The sequence below is a fragment of the Aedes aegypti genome, unplaced genomic scaffold, assembly GCF_002204515.2.
Source record: "Aedes aegypti strain LVP_AGWG unplaced genomic scaffold, AaegL5.0 Primary Assembly AGWG_AaegL5_hic_scaff_499_PBJ_arrow, whole genome shotgun sequence".
Lineage (NCBI taxonomy): Eukaryota > Metazoa > Arthropoda > Insecta > Diptera > Culicidae > Aedes > Aedes aegypti.
The window spans coordinates 36634-53589 of NW_018736172.1; the positions used below are offsets into that span (position 1 = coordinate 36634).

Below are 16956 nucleotides of genomic sequence, written 5' to 3' on the forward strand. Positions count from 1 at the left end.
TTCGAATTTCTCGTTCTATCTCCCTGTTTAATTATTCAAAGTATATGAAATTTTCAGGGTGTGAACAATAAACAGCGTTTCATCAATCTGCATAGTATTTTTCACTGGAAAGTTGTTTATTCCACAGAAACTGACAACATGCGTTTTGTCCTAAAAGTACATGTTAACCCAGGCACCCCTACTATTTTATTATTCGGAAAAGGTTCTATAAATAAATGTATCGATTCCATATTCTCCGAGTATCTGAAATTTATATGCTCCAACTATGGAATAACCTGCAGCTGGTTTAATTTTTGCCAGTTTGTTGTCAGATTCTCGATTGTGAAGGTTGTGATCTTTGTGCAAGGTGTGGCGTGCAACTTGATCGTTAGTATAGGCCTTTAATCAGTTTTCAAATTTAAAGTGAGTAGTGTTTTAACAATAGGTAGTGCAAACTTGTATACAAAGAGAATGCTCTTCTTGTACGTAGAATTTAAAATGTGTAACAAAAAATATAGTTGAAACATCAAAAACCGTGTAATCTACACAGTTTTTGACAAATTATGCAAAGCCTATTTCTCAGTATTATGAGACCTTCCACAAGTATCAATTAAAAGAACTCTCGTAGTCGTGCGTCCGTATTAACGGTTTAAAAGGCATCAAACTAAATAACAAATGGGCAAATGTTCTTTATATTCTTATGTTAAGCTTTTTGCTGGTGCAAAAAGCCAAAATATAAAGTGCACTGTTGTTTGATGCTTCTTTCGCGAGATTAGTGCCTTTGGTGTTTTGGTTGAATCTTGAAAGTTGGATTCCAAGCCGTTTTACCTTAATAAATGGTAAAAAATAATAAACAATACATCAAAAGTGATTTTACAATGGATGTACACAAACTTCTTTTTATAGTAGAAAACATTGATAAGTATACACCGCTTGCTAATTGGTCAAAAGGAAAAATCAGTCCTGTGAATTTTGTTAGTATAAATGATGTGAGAAAAGTTCATTGTTTCAGATTTTATTCAGTATGGAGCTTTGTATACATGACATCATTATCAAAGTATATTCTATACTACTCTTGACTTGCCACATCTCGATATTGATAAGACCATCGAGACATGCAAGAAATTTGCAATTTACACTAGGGTTAGAAACCCTCTGGAACAGGAAAATTAACAAGGTCAAATTTGCAAAATTGTCTGGTAGAAGTCGACCTCCTTTGTCACGCTTTTCGTATGGGAGTTTAAAAAAAATATGTTATTTGTTTACGGAGAACGCATCTGAAACGAATAAATGTAAATTTGGAACAAAAATGAACAAGAACACATCAAGATAGAGCTATCGAAATAATGGAGTATCGACATGTGGAAAGTGAAATTGAAAACAGATTGAACGGACCGTAGAAATAGTCGATATAGGAAGCGATATCGAGATGAAAAACATCCAGATCTTGGTAGTCGACTGTATGAGGTAGATTTATCTATTAAATCCGACGCTCAGATGGTTCGTATGGTTCAATAGAATTATTTCATTACTTTTCGCGTTACACTGAGGAAAAGTCTCTTCTGTGACATATTGATGAGTACACGTTTACTATCGCTGGAGAAAATTTTAACTCATTGCTTCAAAAGGTTTTCGGTGCATAAGTGCATGTTTATTCTACAAGAAAGTATTCAATGAAAAATAAATAAAGTTCACTTCGAGTAGATTTTGGGTTCTAATGAAACTATATCGCTGAATAAGAGATCATAACGGATATTATCAGAGCTAGGTTCTCGAAAAAGTAACTCATGCACTTATCAACAACTAGAAAGTTCAGAACAAGTTCGATTTATACTTTCTTTCTACTTTGTGGTAAACATCATTCTATTTAACAGTGCGCATCGTACCTTCAGGCTGTGCGTACACGAATTCTCTCTGCTCTTGGAAGTTTTTTTTTTAAACTACCTAAAGCAATATAACAGTACTTCTCAGTGCTACGAAAACAGTACTTTTCAGTGCTAAAAAAAACGGTACTTTTCAGTGCTACTAAAGCAGTTGTATCAATACTTTTCATTACTATTTTTTTTCTACTATTAATCCCTGTTTGTACCCGTGGCTTCGATTTTTCGTTGGACCCGTTGGCGAAATTCTTCTTGGACACCGGCTTAGGAAAAAAAAACTCTCGAAGGTCACGTCTTCTTTCGTTTATTCACTAAACATGGCTGAAACTACAAACAAACGGAAGGATATATCTCTGAATTCTGCCCAATTGCCTACCAAAAAAGTGGGGTTTAAAACTGGTACTACAAGTGGCAACCCGACCAGACGGAAGAAACAAGATTATAACAGAATGTGTTCCTCTGATATGATTTTTTTATATCACTAGTTGTTACAAAACATGTACAGTTAGTAGTTAAAAAAACAAAAATTCAACAAAATTTGCACCAAATTAAAGGATTAAGGATTGTTAATGTTGTTAATTGTTAATTAAGGATGTTACAAAATAATAAAATTATTGCAAACGAGGGGACGGACCTGGTGTAGTGGTTAGAACACACGCCTCTCACGCCGAGGACCTGGGATCGAATCCCATCCCCGAGATAGTCACTAAAAATTTTAGTGACGACTTCCTTCGGAAGGGAAGTAAAGCCGTTGGTCCCGAGATGAACTAGCCGAGGGCTAAAAATCTCGTTAATAAAGATAGAAAAAAAAAAAAAAATATTGCAAACTATGTTACTGTTTATGACATCGGATGTTATTTGCAACAAACTTATAAATGCGATGTCAAAAATATTACAAATGTTGTTATAAATGTGTTACTTAAAATATAACAAATTGAGAACAAAGCCATCTTGATAGCAAAATTTTATCCAGGTATGTTATTTTAAATTGCTGTTGATAGGAATTTGTTATAATCTTGTCATGTGGTTCTGGTCGGGAAGAATGGAAGAAAGAACTTTTCACCGGATTGCGCGCTCTCTTCAAATGAGAAATGAGTAATCAGTTCGATGCTCTAGACAAATTTTCCGAACACCAAATCGAAGCAGTCTCTAGCCCAGGCTCTTTGATTCAAGTGAGGAAGTAAAAAACGCCGTCATTGTAACCCAAAGCACGAAAGCAGCCGCTATTGCTGAGAGGACCGCAGGAAACCGCAGAACTCGCCTCATAGAAGTAGCAGACCACCAGCTAGAAAACCCCACCGGTTCGAGTCTCCCACCAATTGCCAAAACGCAGTGGTGTGGCAAACGAGACTTGCGCAACTCAAATGTTAAATTCGACGACAGAATAAAGTAAGTTTTAAGGCAGGTGATTCCTCCATCCGATTGCGAAAAACCGTCGCCGAGATTCTTCGCAAAGACTACTCAGCACACCAGCGACGATACACAGACGGATCCCTCTCCGTACGAGGTGTTGGGATAGGTATAACAGATGAAAATTTAGCAACCAGCCTCATCCTCCCCGGACAGTGCTCTATCTTCTCCGCCGAAGCAGCGGCTGTTCTATATGCCGCCACTGTACCTACTACCAGCCCTATAGTCATCATCACCGACTCAGCGAGCTGCTTCACAGCACTCCAATCTAAACCCCTCGTCACCCGTGGATCCAGGGGATAATAAAAAAGGCCCTATGCGACCATAATGTGGGTTCCAGAACACAGCGGCGTTCCTGGAAACGCAACCGCAGATTTCCTTGCAGGATCCGGCCCTTCTGGCCCTCGTTACAGCACTAAGGTACCCCTTGCTGATATTCGAAGGTGGGTGAAATCGACCACACGCCAGACATGGCAGGCAGAATGGGCAAACTCACGAGGGGCCTACCTGCGAAAAATAAAACGAAGCACCGATGCTTGGACACACCTGAAGTCGATGAAGGACCAAACAATAATCTCCCGGTTGAGAACAGGCCACACAAGGATGTCCCACAATCACGGAGGAAACCCTTTCCATCGGTCCTGCGAAGTCTGTGACACGGGTAACACAGTTGAGCATTTTATCTGCAACTGCCCAGCCTTTGATAGCCCCAGACAGATGTATGGGATTTCTGGTAGCATACGAGAAGCCCTGCAGGACGACCTCTCTTCAATGGGGGCGCTTATCTCCTTCATTAGGGACGCCGGATTATACTATAAGATTTAGATTGTCCTTGTACAATTCACGTGATCGTAACCCACTAGCTGTTGTTGTCCCATGATATGCATGTTCTGCCATCTGATTAAACTGATCCGTCCATTCGTTCGCTCTGAATGTTAGGCACATAAGAAGTGGCTCCTTATTGTACCCCCAGGTTTATGTTGTGTTAATTTGTGGTTTTATGTCAACTAGTTTTAATTAAATCTCTCTCGATGTAATTACTATGTGTCCCTAGACTAGTTACAACATTTTTGTTTTTTTTTTTTCTCAGGCTGGCCCTTCAGGCTTGTCCTGTTTTCTTTTTTACCTGACTGGGGATGAACCTGCCTACGGCAGAAAATCCCTTCAATAAAAAGTAGGGAAAGTGTACCAGTTATGGCCATAGTGGTTCCCTATTTGGACACATATGAACTTTCAATACCTTTCACATTTTACATCTTTTTGAATGTCTCAACATCAAGATATATCTTTATTCTTCCTACTACAACACACAAAATCTTTCAAAATGTGAAGACATTCAAGTAATCACGTATGGCGAAATAGGGAACCACTATGTCCATAACTGGTACACCTACCCTAATTCAATTCAATTCAAATTCATATCTGACTTACCTGAGTTACCTCAGGGATGTCAAAAATCCTTGTTTGCGGATGGCACAGGCCTCTCCCTCAAAGGACAAAACCTGCGTGTCATCTGTAGTCGATTGCAAAAAAGTTTGGATATTTTTTCTTCATACTTGCAAAAAAGGAAGATTTCTCCTAACACTTGTAAAAATGGAAGATTTCTCCTAATGCTTCCAAAACTCAACTAATAATATTCCCACATAAACCAAAAGCTCTTTATTTAATACCTTAAAGTAGACATGTTGTCACGATGAGAGGAGTTCCAATAAATTGGTCAGATGAAGTTAAGGGCATTCAAGTCAAATGTAACAAATATGTAAAATGTCTCTATCCGCTTATTAATAGAAAATCAAAACCTTGTCTTAAGAGCAAGCTTTTGATATTCAAACAAATTCTCAGGCCAGCCATGTTGTATGCTGCACCAATATGGACTAACTGTTGTAATATCAGGAAGATAGCTCTGCAGAGAATTCATAATAAAATTTTGAAAATGATTCTGATTGCGTTATATATTTAGGTTAAGTAAATTGAAAACGTGTTTTTTTTCTCTCTTAAGCGGGTGAAATCAACTCACCTGTAAAAATTTGAACTGCTACGGCAAATGAAATGTAATATGTTGTTAACAAAATGTTGATAAATCTTTAATTTGTTTTATCAAATAAGGATGATAGTGTTGTCTAATAACACAGAACACCTAGATATAAGAAAGGAATGTAATGTTTGGAATGTTACTAATAAAAAAATAAAAATGGTGTTATTTTCACCCAACACGAGGATTTTATCTTCTTCAACGGAAATTTATTCATCGTTTTTGTCTAGTTTTTAGTCTAACTTGAACTGTCCGATGTCTGAAATTTCGTTGGTTCATGACTATGCGGATCCAATTTTTCTAAACGTATTTTTTGGCAAACCAGACCAGTCCATCGCTTCTACCTCGAGTAATGTTCTCATGCATTATTATAAAAAAAATTCTCCAGACTTATTATAACTATTTATCTTTATTTGAGTGGCTTTTTGCCCTGGGCGTGTTCGCCAATTCCTCCAGACGTTTTTCCACTGATTCTTTTACCGTTTTCTCCAGTTGTTCACAAAGCTTCATTCCAGGGTTGAAAAAAAAATTGTTTCGACATTATTCAAAGAAACAATACAATAACTCCTACACCGATTTTTAATTTATTCCAGGCATTTTCCTAAGGATTATTTTAGAAATTCGCCCGCGATTACTCTAAGAAATTGCTCGAAAGTTCCTGGTTTTTATAATAAATCTTCGAGCTGTTTAGTAGTGAGTAGTGTTTGATCCTTTGCTCGTGTCGCTTGCTCCTGCGGGGGCGGGTGATGTGAGCAGGATCAATCGTGTTGCGCGTCGCTCGCGCGGCATGAATAAATAGTGGCGTGATTCGCGGATAGGGTCAGTAGTGTTTGATCCTTTGCTCGTGTCGCTTGCTCCTGCGGGGGCGGGTGATGTGAGCAGGATCAATCGTGTTGCGCGTCGCTCGCGCGGCATGAATAAATAGTGGCGTGATTCGCGGATAGGGTCAGTAGTGTTTGATCCTTTGCTCGTGTCGCTTGCTCCTGCGGGGGCGGGTGATGTGAGCAGGATCAATCGTGTTGCGCGTCGCTCGCGCGGCATGAATAAATAGTGGCGAGATTCGCGGATAGGGTTAGTAGTGTTTGATCCTTTGCTCGCGTCGCTTGCTCCTGCGGGGGCGGGTGATGTCGCTCGCGCGGCATGAATAAATAGTGGCGTGATTCGCGGATAGGGTCAGTAGTGTTTGATCCTTTGCTCGTGTCGCTTGCTCCTGCGGGGGCGGGTGATGTGAGCAGGATCAATCGTATTGCGCGTCGCTCGCGCGGCATGAATAAATAGTGGCGTTAAACGGGTTAGGCGTGAATGTATCATGGATCGCATCACCAATCGCTGGTGACTCCCAGATCTTTACCTTATCCCACTAACCCAATATCCCTTCCATGACAACTGTGGAGATGCAGAAGATTCTTCGGTCTCTAGTAACAACGGTTGTCTAGCTAACATTCCTTCCCTTCCCCGATGACCGTAAGGACGTGGCCGGCGCCGTTATTGACTTTTAAAATTTGAGCTCTCGATTTGTGCACATTGAAGAATGGTTAGCTAATCCCAAGCCCCATTCATTGATTCCCTGTGCAACTTCGATTGCTCTAGTCAATCACGGAGTAGCAACTACGAATTGTACGGTCATATATGCTCATGCTCATGCTCATGCTCATAAATCTTCGAGCTGTTTAGTAGAATACCTATAAGTAGATGAAAAAACCGAATTTAGTACTATACCATTTAATTCCACTAGAGTTTGTATCCTTTGACAGATACGCGTATTTCGACCTCAACTGTAAGGCCGTCTTCAGTGTCGTGTACTAGACTAGGCCTTACAGTTGAGGTCGAAATCTTCTGGTTTTTATTCGATGATATCTATTACAATATTTTAAAAAATTCCTCTGGGATTCGACATTAAGTTCCTCCGAGAGAAATGCCTTGAAAAAAAGGCATTTTATTAAAATATTTTTGCAGCGGTTCAATATTTAAAAAAAATCAAATAAAATTTTCAATCCTCCATGGATTTTATTTATTTACATGCCTTCGAACAAGTCGCACAGACTGATACTTATGAACTAATACTTCTTTTGAATGTTAACTTCGACATATTAAAATCAAATCTGTCAGATACTTCGTTAAAACGACGACAACAAACATAAAACGGATTATTCTGTCCAAACAAAGTACGATGCACAGGGAACCGGAGAAACTTTCAAGGTTCCAGACTGCAGTAATTACATATTACAGTGTTTGCTTCGATCCTTCATAGATAAATTTCTTAAGGGATTCTGTCCGATTTTCTTCAAGAAATTTCATCAATATCCAAATTCGAATGTTGTGTTTTCAGTATAGCTGATACAAATATTTTATTGACATCGAAAAAATAAGCATAGCATAGCATAAACTGACTGTACATGTCAATGGTTGCTACTCCGTGATTGATCGGAACTGGTAAGAATTGCACTACGATCCAAATGAATAAGGGATGGGAGTTCCCGCTTACACTCGAAGTGCAATTTTAGCAGATCTAATATTATTGATCAATAACGGCGCCGGCCAAGTCCTTACAGTCAGTTGGGATGGGGAAGGAATGTTAGGCTGTAATGATTGTTGCTTCTAGAGACCGAGAATACCTCTGCATCTCCACAATCACCACGGGAAGGGTGTTTATTAGTGAGGTAGGAAAAGATCTGGGATCCCTCTGGGAAAACCTCTGGTCGATGATGCGATCCATGGACAAGGGGGAAATATACGACTTATATTTAAAGCTAGTTTTGTATTTTTGTCTCAGAAGTTTTTGGTAGAAGCTTTAAAAAATACGTCAACATCTGTAATGTCGAACAATTCAAAAGATGTTTTTATTAATGACGAAAACTGATTTTTTTTGTGGTATTCAGTTGGAGCTGCCTGACAGCTTAACTTGTCAAGGCTGAACCCTCGGTCTGGCTTTTGCCAAGTTTCCCCTCTACCAGGACCAATACTCAGACGGACTAGGCAATGGCGCCCACATGAACACTGTTTTTTATTAGTATTGTGACGTGGTAGTTTTTGAAAAATACCCATATTCCCTTGCTTCTGAAAAAAGGAAGCATTGTGAAAATCAGCAGCTCCATCAGAATTTATTTGAAACTAGTGGGCCCAGCAAACTTCGTCTTGCCATCAAGTAGGCTGTTGAAAAATGCTTTGGATCGTCCCATACAAAACGACAGTTTCGTTCACGCTCGTTTTTCCGACTTTCCCGGTGAATATCCTGGGATTTTTATACACACAAACACGTCGGAACACTTGACGAACAAAACGGAAAAATAATCATTCAAATCGGTTGACCCGTTTGGAAGCCATTTCGTGACATACAAACACCACTCCATTTTTATTTATATAGATAGATAGATAGTAGTGTAGTAGTGTCATTATTAATACTGTCTAGTCGAAATGGTTTTGAAAGGCAAACTGAACATCACCAATAGTATTAATGTCCACTTCGAATAAATTAATCATTTGAAATGGGCATCAATTCTATCAATGACGCAGAATGTCCGTTGGATCACATCCGAGATATTATTGCGTCTATGCCAAATAAATTATGACGCGGCTTTAATCAAAAAATGCCAAAATGTGATACCACCACTACAGGTTACGCCTTTGGTTTCCATCATATGGGCTAATGGATTATGCCCTCCCATCGCGGCATGGTCGCATAACCAAGGGGAGGGTACAATGTTAAATTGTTGTTTAAGTCTGAACCAAATTAGACTGTTACATTGGATACTTCTCTCATTTAGCTGGAGGTTGCTGCAATCCTTCGTTGGTCCGTTGGTTCCGACGATCGTTCCCGTATCCGCGTTTCCTCGGCCATTACGCTGTTTACATTGCATTGTTGCTCGTGGTAGTGGCGGGTTAAATATGAAAACAAGGATAGGGAGAGAAGAAATGTTAGTGATTGTAACATGCTTTATTGCAGTATTGGCCTACACTGAAGTCATACAAAATTCGCTCTTTGGATTCCCACGATAACAATCCCTGAAACTGATTATGAACCACATAAAATTTATCCGAAAGAGCAAAAATCTTAATGTTTCAATGTAGGACAATCCAGCTTTATTGCATGTGAGAAGTTCTTGGTGATATTCTCACAACGGCCATTCAGAATGGTTCGACGAATGTAGATAAAAGATCATTATGATAAAATTAACGCGACGACATGTTAGTTAGCTCAAAAAGATTATTGTATTTGCAACTGATAATTTAAATAGTTAAGCTAAGGGTCGGTTATTGTATATAATTTTATAGATAAAGAGAAGTATAGCACGAACGCGAAGTAATGACCTTCCACTCCATCTTCAAGGGCTCCCCACAAGCCCAACACTTCATTCTGGCACTTTAGAACGTCCATGTTGTAACTTGTTCACACAAGAAATCTGCCTCTGTTCTGCCGAGTTGGCAGAACGCGCCCGTACCCCATTCTGAACCAAAGGACAGGATTCAACTAATACCATGGTATCTTAACTACAAATACAAAAGCTACTTCTATGCTTTTCCACTATTACGCTCACGATAATTATGTTATGATCGTTAGAATAAAAACGGTAGAGGTTACTACTACATAACAGAAATACTACCCAAAGAACGCTAATGTCGCCAGTGTTGGTGTGAATGCAAGGTAGTGCAAAAATGTTTAGAGAATTAAATAAGTTATAAATTGCAGCATTCTGTTCAAAAATATTATATTATTTTATAAAAGACAGTAAAAAATGAAACATTTCAGTAACGACAGCGCCATTAGTTTTCTAATTATTATACATATATCAGTAATACTTCTCTAATTCCGCTACAACCTCTAGTAACGCAATATTGTAAAATGCCGTAAATCAGCACATTTTGGAATATTTCTCAAACATTGGAAATTATTGTTAACGATGTTTTTAATTGCAATTATGAATATACAAAAAACAAATAGCGGTATGGGCATCGGATTGAGCAGATGCGCTGAATTAGGGCAATCCACAGTATTGGTCTTATACCAAGGTAAGTATTACTACGTTGTTAGTAAACCTAATATAAAAGTCTATTTTCAATGTGTGAGACGCAGAGACCACCCGCACCCACTCTTGCGCCTCGTGGACTATTGAAAACGACTTGTGTATATTGAACTAATACTACTATTAGAAATAGTGCTACTGATAAAGGTGATCGTTGGTTTCCCAGTCTTGTTAGTGATTTGAGTGTTAGTAGAGACTGGTAGTAGGCCCTGCCGGTCCCTCCAGCATTACGCGTAGTTATCTGGTGTTAGATCATGCGACAGTAACTAAACTCATGCTGAAGGTGTGATAAATCAAGTGTAAAATATATTTATGCATTGAAACACATGTCATTATATAATTTTATTGACATCGAAAAAAATAAGCAGTAAAACTGAAAAAAATATCAAAACCCATCGGATTTGTTAAGATATTTGGTGGAAACCTTCAGGTTTTGATAATCGTTTTATCAACTGCCTCCTCAAAATACCAAATTGGGCCCGAAAAAAAAAATGAGGGAGACAAAAAGTCAAAGTCAAATTTGTAATTTATTGAAAAATCCTAGGAAGAATTTCAACTATAATCCAGGAGTAGAGCTCACACAAGTTTTATTAGAGGTTACTCAGGATTTTTGCAAAATATTCTCCACAAAACTCTGTAAAATTTCCTTGATGTTTCTCTGAAAACATCCCTGGATGAATAACTGTAACATTTTTTTTAAGACATCCTTAGACATTTTTTCAAACATATATGGAAGAAGTACTGTAAAACTTGTACTGGTCCATTGAGTATGCTTATAACAAATGAAAACAAATCATAAATCATTAAGAATCAGATACCTGTTTCATATTTCAAGCTAACGAATGATAAGATGTGTATTAGTTAAAAGTTTACCACAATAAAATTAATTATATTTCAAACGCGTGTTCTATCTTACGGTTAATCTATATATACTGAGGTACTTCACTGTTCACCTCAAGCCTAAGTATATTGCTCATTTATTTAAATGTACCAATTTACATGTTTCATTTCAGGAATCAAATCTGCAGCGATGAAAACCGGGTTCAGTTTACAACCGGAGGACGCATCTCTTTTGAGAGTTCCTGCCCCACGGTTTTTTTGGGCCATGCCAACAGCGGTACATCATCTCTTCTGATGAAAATATTTTCAAATTAATCCATTTCAATTTTCTCCAATTTCTCCACAGATCAACACATCGCAACATTCTTACCCTATGGAAGTGTGGGATCAAATTCCAGACAAAGACATCATTTTAAAGCTGTCCGTTTTGATACCGATTGTACTGTTTGGCATATTGGGTAACGTTTCCCTCTTGGAAATTATTTTCTCCAATCGATCATTGCGCACACCAACGCATATGTTAATAGCAAATCTCGCCCTCATTGATTTGGTGACGTTGTTGATTTGTCCACCAATGTTCATATTGCACGACATTCATCAGAGTTACGTACTAGGACCAATTGGATGTAAGCTGGAAGGATTTGTTGAAGGTAAATCAAATTTAGTTTTTTATCATATGATAATTGATCAATACTTACAATAATTCTAGGTGGACTTCTTATCACTTCTATTTTGGCTCTCTGTGTCGTAAGTTACGATCGTTTGGCAGCAATTGTTCTATCCAGAAAAGCGAGATTCAAAATGAGTAGCGTTATTGTAGCATCGATTGGGTGCTGGATTTTAGGGTTTGTTGCTGCTTTGCCCTTAGCAATTTATCGAAACTTCAAAGAAAGAGACTGGAGCAATTTTCACGAAACATTTTGCTCGGAAGATAAACATGTGATGCCACTATACTGGGACTATATAATTATCTTGTTGGTTTGGCTTCCGTTGAGTGTCATGATGGTTACTTACAGTACGATCTTGTGTAAACTAGATCGGTATGAAAGAAAAGCAATGAACAGGGAGCATCCAATGGTTGTAAGGTACAAAAGTCGTGTGGCCAAAACATTATTTATTGTACTTATTACCTTCATAATTGTAAGGATTCCTTTCACCGTTATGATCCTGATCTACTACAAGGATGTCGACGATAATAATAGTTTTGCGGTACGTGTAAATTTGTTAAATGTGACACTATTATTTATACTGTTAAACTTACAGATAAGTGAAAGCTTCATTATGCTTTGGTGGTTTGCCAAAGTTGCTTTCATATTCTTGTATTCTGCAATGAATCCGATCATTTATGGATTGACCAATAGAACATTTCGGAGAGCATTCAGGGATTCGAGAATCCTTGGGACACTTTTACGCTTCAGCGACGATGAGCAAGTTGATGAAAAACCAAAAAAGCCAAGGATCATATCATTTTCGAAGAAAACGCATACTGAAGGAATGATTTCAAAAAGAGGAATCAAAAGGTAGTTTTCCTTGGATTTGCTTGAACAGAAACTATTTATATATAACGATATTTTCAGACGATCGGCTACTAACTGGCTAAATTCCACAATAAGATGGAAGGATAGGCGTTACAATAATAGAAAAGTGGAAAACAATAACCCGGAAGCTAATGGAACACAATCATCGGAAACAGGAGCGAGGAATGCGTCTCAGGAACAGAAAGCCTCAGTCAATGAGCCAATAATCGCTAAGCTGACGTAAGCGCCAACATTATAGAAAATAAGTCATTTTTGTTGCTATGTATTTTATTTACACTAAGTTGCTCTTATTGGACGTGAAAAGAACAGTTTGTTTGTTTTTTTTCTCAAACATATGTGAGTTATTAAAGAAATTTGAATGACATAAACAAATTTATATGGTATGGTGTGGAAACCACGATACAGTGAGTAATAGAGTGATTAAAAAATAGTTTTTGCTTCATACCACACCGCTCATTCGATTCTTCCCAAAATTTGGGCTCATTCGGATGAAAATTGAGACTTCACAAGCCCTTCAAAGTTTATATGGGAATAACAATGGGAAAAGCAAGCAAATCATTCAATCGGTCAAAGTGTTTGCCCTTCTTGGGGATTAGAGCTATGTTGATAATAAAAGATAGGCCCTTCCTTAGCCGAGTTGTTAGGTGTCTGGGTTGGAATCCCGATCGGTCCAGGATCTTTTTGTAATGCAAATTTCCTTGACTATAGCTTTCGGGGTAATGGAATTCGGGGTGCTAGCATTCGGGGAAATGGAATTCGGGGTAATTGGGTGGAGTCCCAGTGACCCATGCAGTTCAGCCTAATTATTATAGTCTAAGTTTTACAACTCATATAAAAATCAATAACTAATTACTGAGGCATCCGATTTGAAAACGGTCTTCGGCAAAGTTATAGCAATAGAAATTATTAACCATAGAAGAATAATGTCGCTGGTGTTCCTTTTGTTCTGGCTGTCAAACTGCATACATTTTCGCGTTGACATTTATAGCCCCGCCTATCTCCGCCAGCAAAAGATGTTCCGACAGCGACATTCTTCTTCTATGGTTTATTACTTCTATTGTTATAGCTGATGAATGTATCTTAAATTATCAACGTAGTGCGAATCTCCAAAAGCACATGAGCAAACACTATGACCGATTGAATGATTTGATTATCCCATGAAAATTACTCATATAAACTTTGAAGGGCTTGTGCAGTCTCAATTTTCATCCAAATGAGATTAAATTTTGGGAGGACACTCAGAATTTGATCTTGAATCGAATTAGCGGCGTGGAGTAAATACGATTTTTTGAACCACTCTAGTGATAAAATGTTCAAAAAAGTTCTAGTGATCTGCCAATCAAATCTGTTTATCGATTAGCAAAATAGAATGGTTGTTCGCATGCGTTGTTCGATGATAAATATCCATGATGAATCAAAAATCTCTTAAGTCCAGTTCAGATTCTCATTCTCTTCCAAACTAAAAGATTCTTTCACTCAAATGGACCACACACCTGAAAGCATTTTCCCAGCAATAATAGTCCTGTATGTTACATCGACTCTGAAACCGTGGGCAATCATGTACACACTTATCAACAACAATAAATGCTATAAAGAAGCATAAATTGTCTTCTGTTACTAGTGTTATAAATTTTCACTGTTTGCTATATTTATCAATCGTAATTAATATCCTTTATGCTTGTTCGCGATTGGAATGGATTTACAGCTATCTCTCAATCGATGGCGGGTTCAAATCAGAGGTAGGAGGGTCATGTCATCGCTTATCAGACTATTAACATGCGCATGGGATCATCATTGTTTTCCCTACAACTGGCCATCTAAAAGCTGGAACTGCTCTAACGAGCGCTTTATAATCCCTACAATGTCATTTAAGCGATATGTGTTGTGGTAGACACTGGTTGATGAAGGAGGTATCGGAGAGATTTAGAGTGAAATGAGGACGAATCAAGTACATCAAACAGTGTTCCGTGAAACTAGTTGATAGAATGTAAAAGCTTGCCTTTCTACTTGATGACAAACGTGAATTAAAGTGATAAATAAGGTAGGATAAATTTGTTATCTAAAGGTCTCTTCATAATTATTGATTAGTTGGTAATGGCACGTACAGATTGGATCATACAACCAGTGATAGTTGCAATTGAGAAGTTGACTTTTGAAGGTGGTTTTCTAGATATGTGTTGAGATAGCAGCGTTAAATTTTGGTTTCTGAAAGTGATTACTTTTCTATATAAACTTACAATATTGACAACGTTTTCTTAAGTGTTGGTTAAAACAAAAAGTGGGTAATTTCGCTATGTAGGTGTTATACAAGAAACATTGAAAAATGTGAGATTTTAAGTATCGTCAAACCGGGTAAAATATGGCACATTTCAATTTCAAAGAATTCAGATGTTTCAAAAAGAATCTGGTATCTTAATAGCTCAGTGAAGCATGTCACTCGGTACTTATTTTATCACTGTTGAGTTTTCTGATGTTAGAAGAAACCTTGAATGTGGAGTAATTTGCATTACATAGCGCTACCTAAAGCTATCTATCAGAAACTAGATTAAAACCGTGACTTATTAGTAATGATATAATTAACTACAGAAATAGTTTCTGTATGCCTTGCGGTAAAGATCTGATCTGTTGTTTTGGTTAAAGGCGAAGGAAAATAATACTTGAGTAACACTTTGTAGGCAAAATTTAGAATATAGTGACTACTATTTGTTTTTAATCTCAATGTTTCTGTGGGACTTTTTGATATTACTCATGTTCAAAATAAGTAAATTCGTGGGCATTATAATGGTGATGAAAGTTTTATTAAAAACAACCGTTCGATTTTGGAACGTTTCGATTTAGGCAACATGACATTTGCTGGCATGTTGCCAAACTCGAACGGGCACTGTAATTCCGATGTAGACATACGTCCATCATGTCCCAACCCATCATGATAAGTATTGCTTCGAAATTAACTATTCTTTACAACTGCTTTGGGGGTCATTCAAAAATGACGTCCATCATTTGGGAAAGGGGAAGGGTCTACGAAAGTGTGCCAGTGCATGTAGAAGGTATTGGAAAAAGCGTGACAGAAGGGGGAAGAGAGCCTAGAAATCATATTTGAATCTTCCCTTGTTGTATTGTTGACTTGTCGAATTCTTGATAGAACTTTTGAGTTTTCTGGTGTGCATTTCTGAATATGAAACAACTATTTGAATCACGCAAATATGATAGAATACAATCATAATTTGAAAGTATGAATGTATTTTGCATAATTGAATCACAATTTTGGTGTCGCATCTACTGTCTCCCAGTTCCAGATAGCTTGATTTTCTCATGATAGCTTAGTATTATTTGCACCAGTGACTCAAAATACTCTCATTTTTCAGGGGTTTTGTCCATCATGGTATCAAACATGCAATAAAAATAAGAGGAATGAATAATCAGAACATTATTGAAAAAGGTGTTACATATATTTCATCATATATGGAGTGGTGTTTGAATGAACGTCTTTCGGACTAAATGGAACTTATATTAATCGTGTTAATTCTGTAAATGCCTTGTCAATGAATTATTAGTCCTGTAGGTGAATTCCGGCGCACATTTTCTTCGGAGAGAAGAAAATTTTCTTCCATAACCCACAAGCAAGAAAATTTTCTTTTCTTCGAAGAAAATACACGTCAGAATTCGCCTACTGGAGTGAAAACATTGAATGGTGTACATATTTGAAGAATTTTTAGATTGTGTTCGGTATTGGGGGCCACCTCTTCAGGGGTCATGCACAAATTACGTCACGTCCCAAGGGGGGGAGGGGTCGGTCCAAGCGTGACAAGCCTTACAAAATTTTCGGAAGACTCAACAAAGAGTGTGACAAAGAGAGGGGGGAGGTGGTCGGAAAAGTTGAAATTTAGCGTGACAAATACATCATCACAGGGACCTTCCTTAGCCGAGTGGTTAGAGTCCGCGGCTACAAAGCAAAGCCATGCTGGGGGTGTCTGGGTTCGATTCCTGGTCGGTCCAGGATCTTTTTTTTTGTAATGGAAATTTCCTTGACTTCCCTGGGCATAGAGTATCATCGTACCTGCCACACGATATACGAATGCAAAAATGGCAATTTAGGCAAAGAAAGCTCTCAGCTAATAACTGTGGAAGTGCTCATAAGAACACTAAGCTGCGCAGCCGGCTCTGTCCCAGTGGGGACGTTAATGCCAAGAAGAAGAAGAAATACATCATCACTAATTAATGTCAAAATTCGAATGTATATTTTTAAATTGATTTTT

At 37.9% G+C, this 16956-nt stretch overlaps 1 protein-coding gene across 2 annotated transcripts; it reads left to right on the plus strand.

Moving 5' to 3' along the window:
• The first annotated feature begins 289 nt into the window (after positions 1-289).
• LOC110681163 (neuropeptide FF receptor 2-like) lies at positions 290-13207 on the plus strand. Of its 2 annotated transcripts, XM_021856933.1 has the most exons (7): positions 290-402; positions 11336-11439; positions 11509-11812; positions 11872-12247; positions 12308-12371; positions 12426-12682; positions 12740-13207. In XM_021856933.1, the coding sequence occupies exons 2-7, from the start codon at positions 11353-11355 to the stop codon at positions 12921-12923; spliced, it is 1272 nt and encodes a 423-aa protein (XP_021712625.1). In that variant the 5' UTR covers positions 290-402; positions 11336-11352; the 3' UTR covers positions 12924-13207. The 2 variants fall into 2 exon arrangements, with proteins under 2 accessions (XP_021712625.1, XP_021712624.1); XM_021856932.1 differs by having other exon boundaries at positions 11872-12371.
• Positions 13208-16956: the final 3749 nt, after the last annotated feature.

Coding starts and splice junctions, on each gene's coding strand:
- LOC110681163 (XM_021856932.1), top strand. CDS start 11,353: ATGAAAACCGGGTTCAGTTTACAACCGGAGGACGCATCTCTTTTGAGA. Junction 12,372..12,425: donor ACGATAATAATAGTTTTGCG/GTACGTGTAAAT, acceptor TTAAACTTACAG/ATAAGTGAAAGCTTCATTAT. Junction 12,683..12,739: donor TCAAAAAGAGGAATCAAAAG/GTAGTTTTCCTT, acceptor CGATATTTTCAG/ACGATCGGCTACTAACTGGC.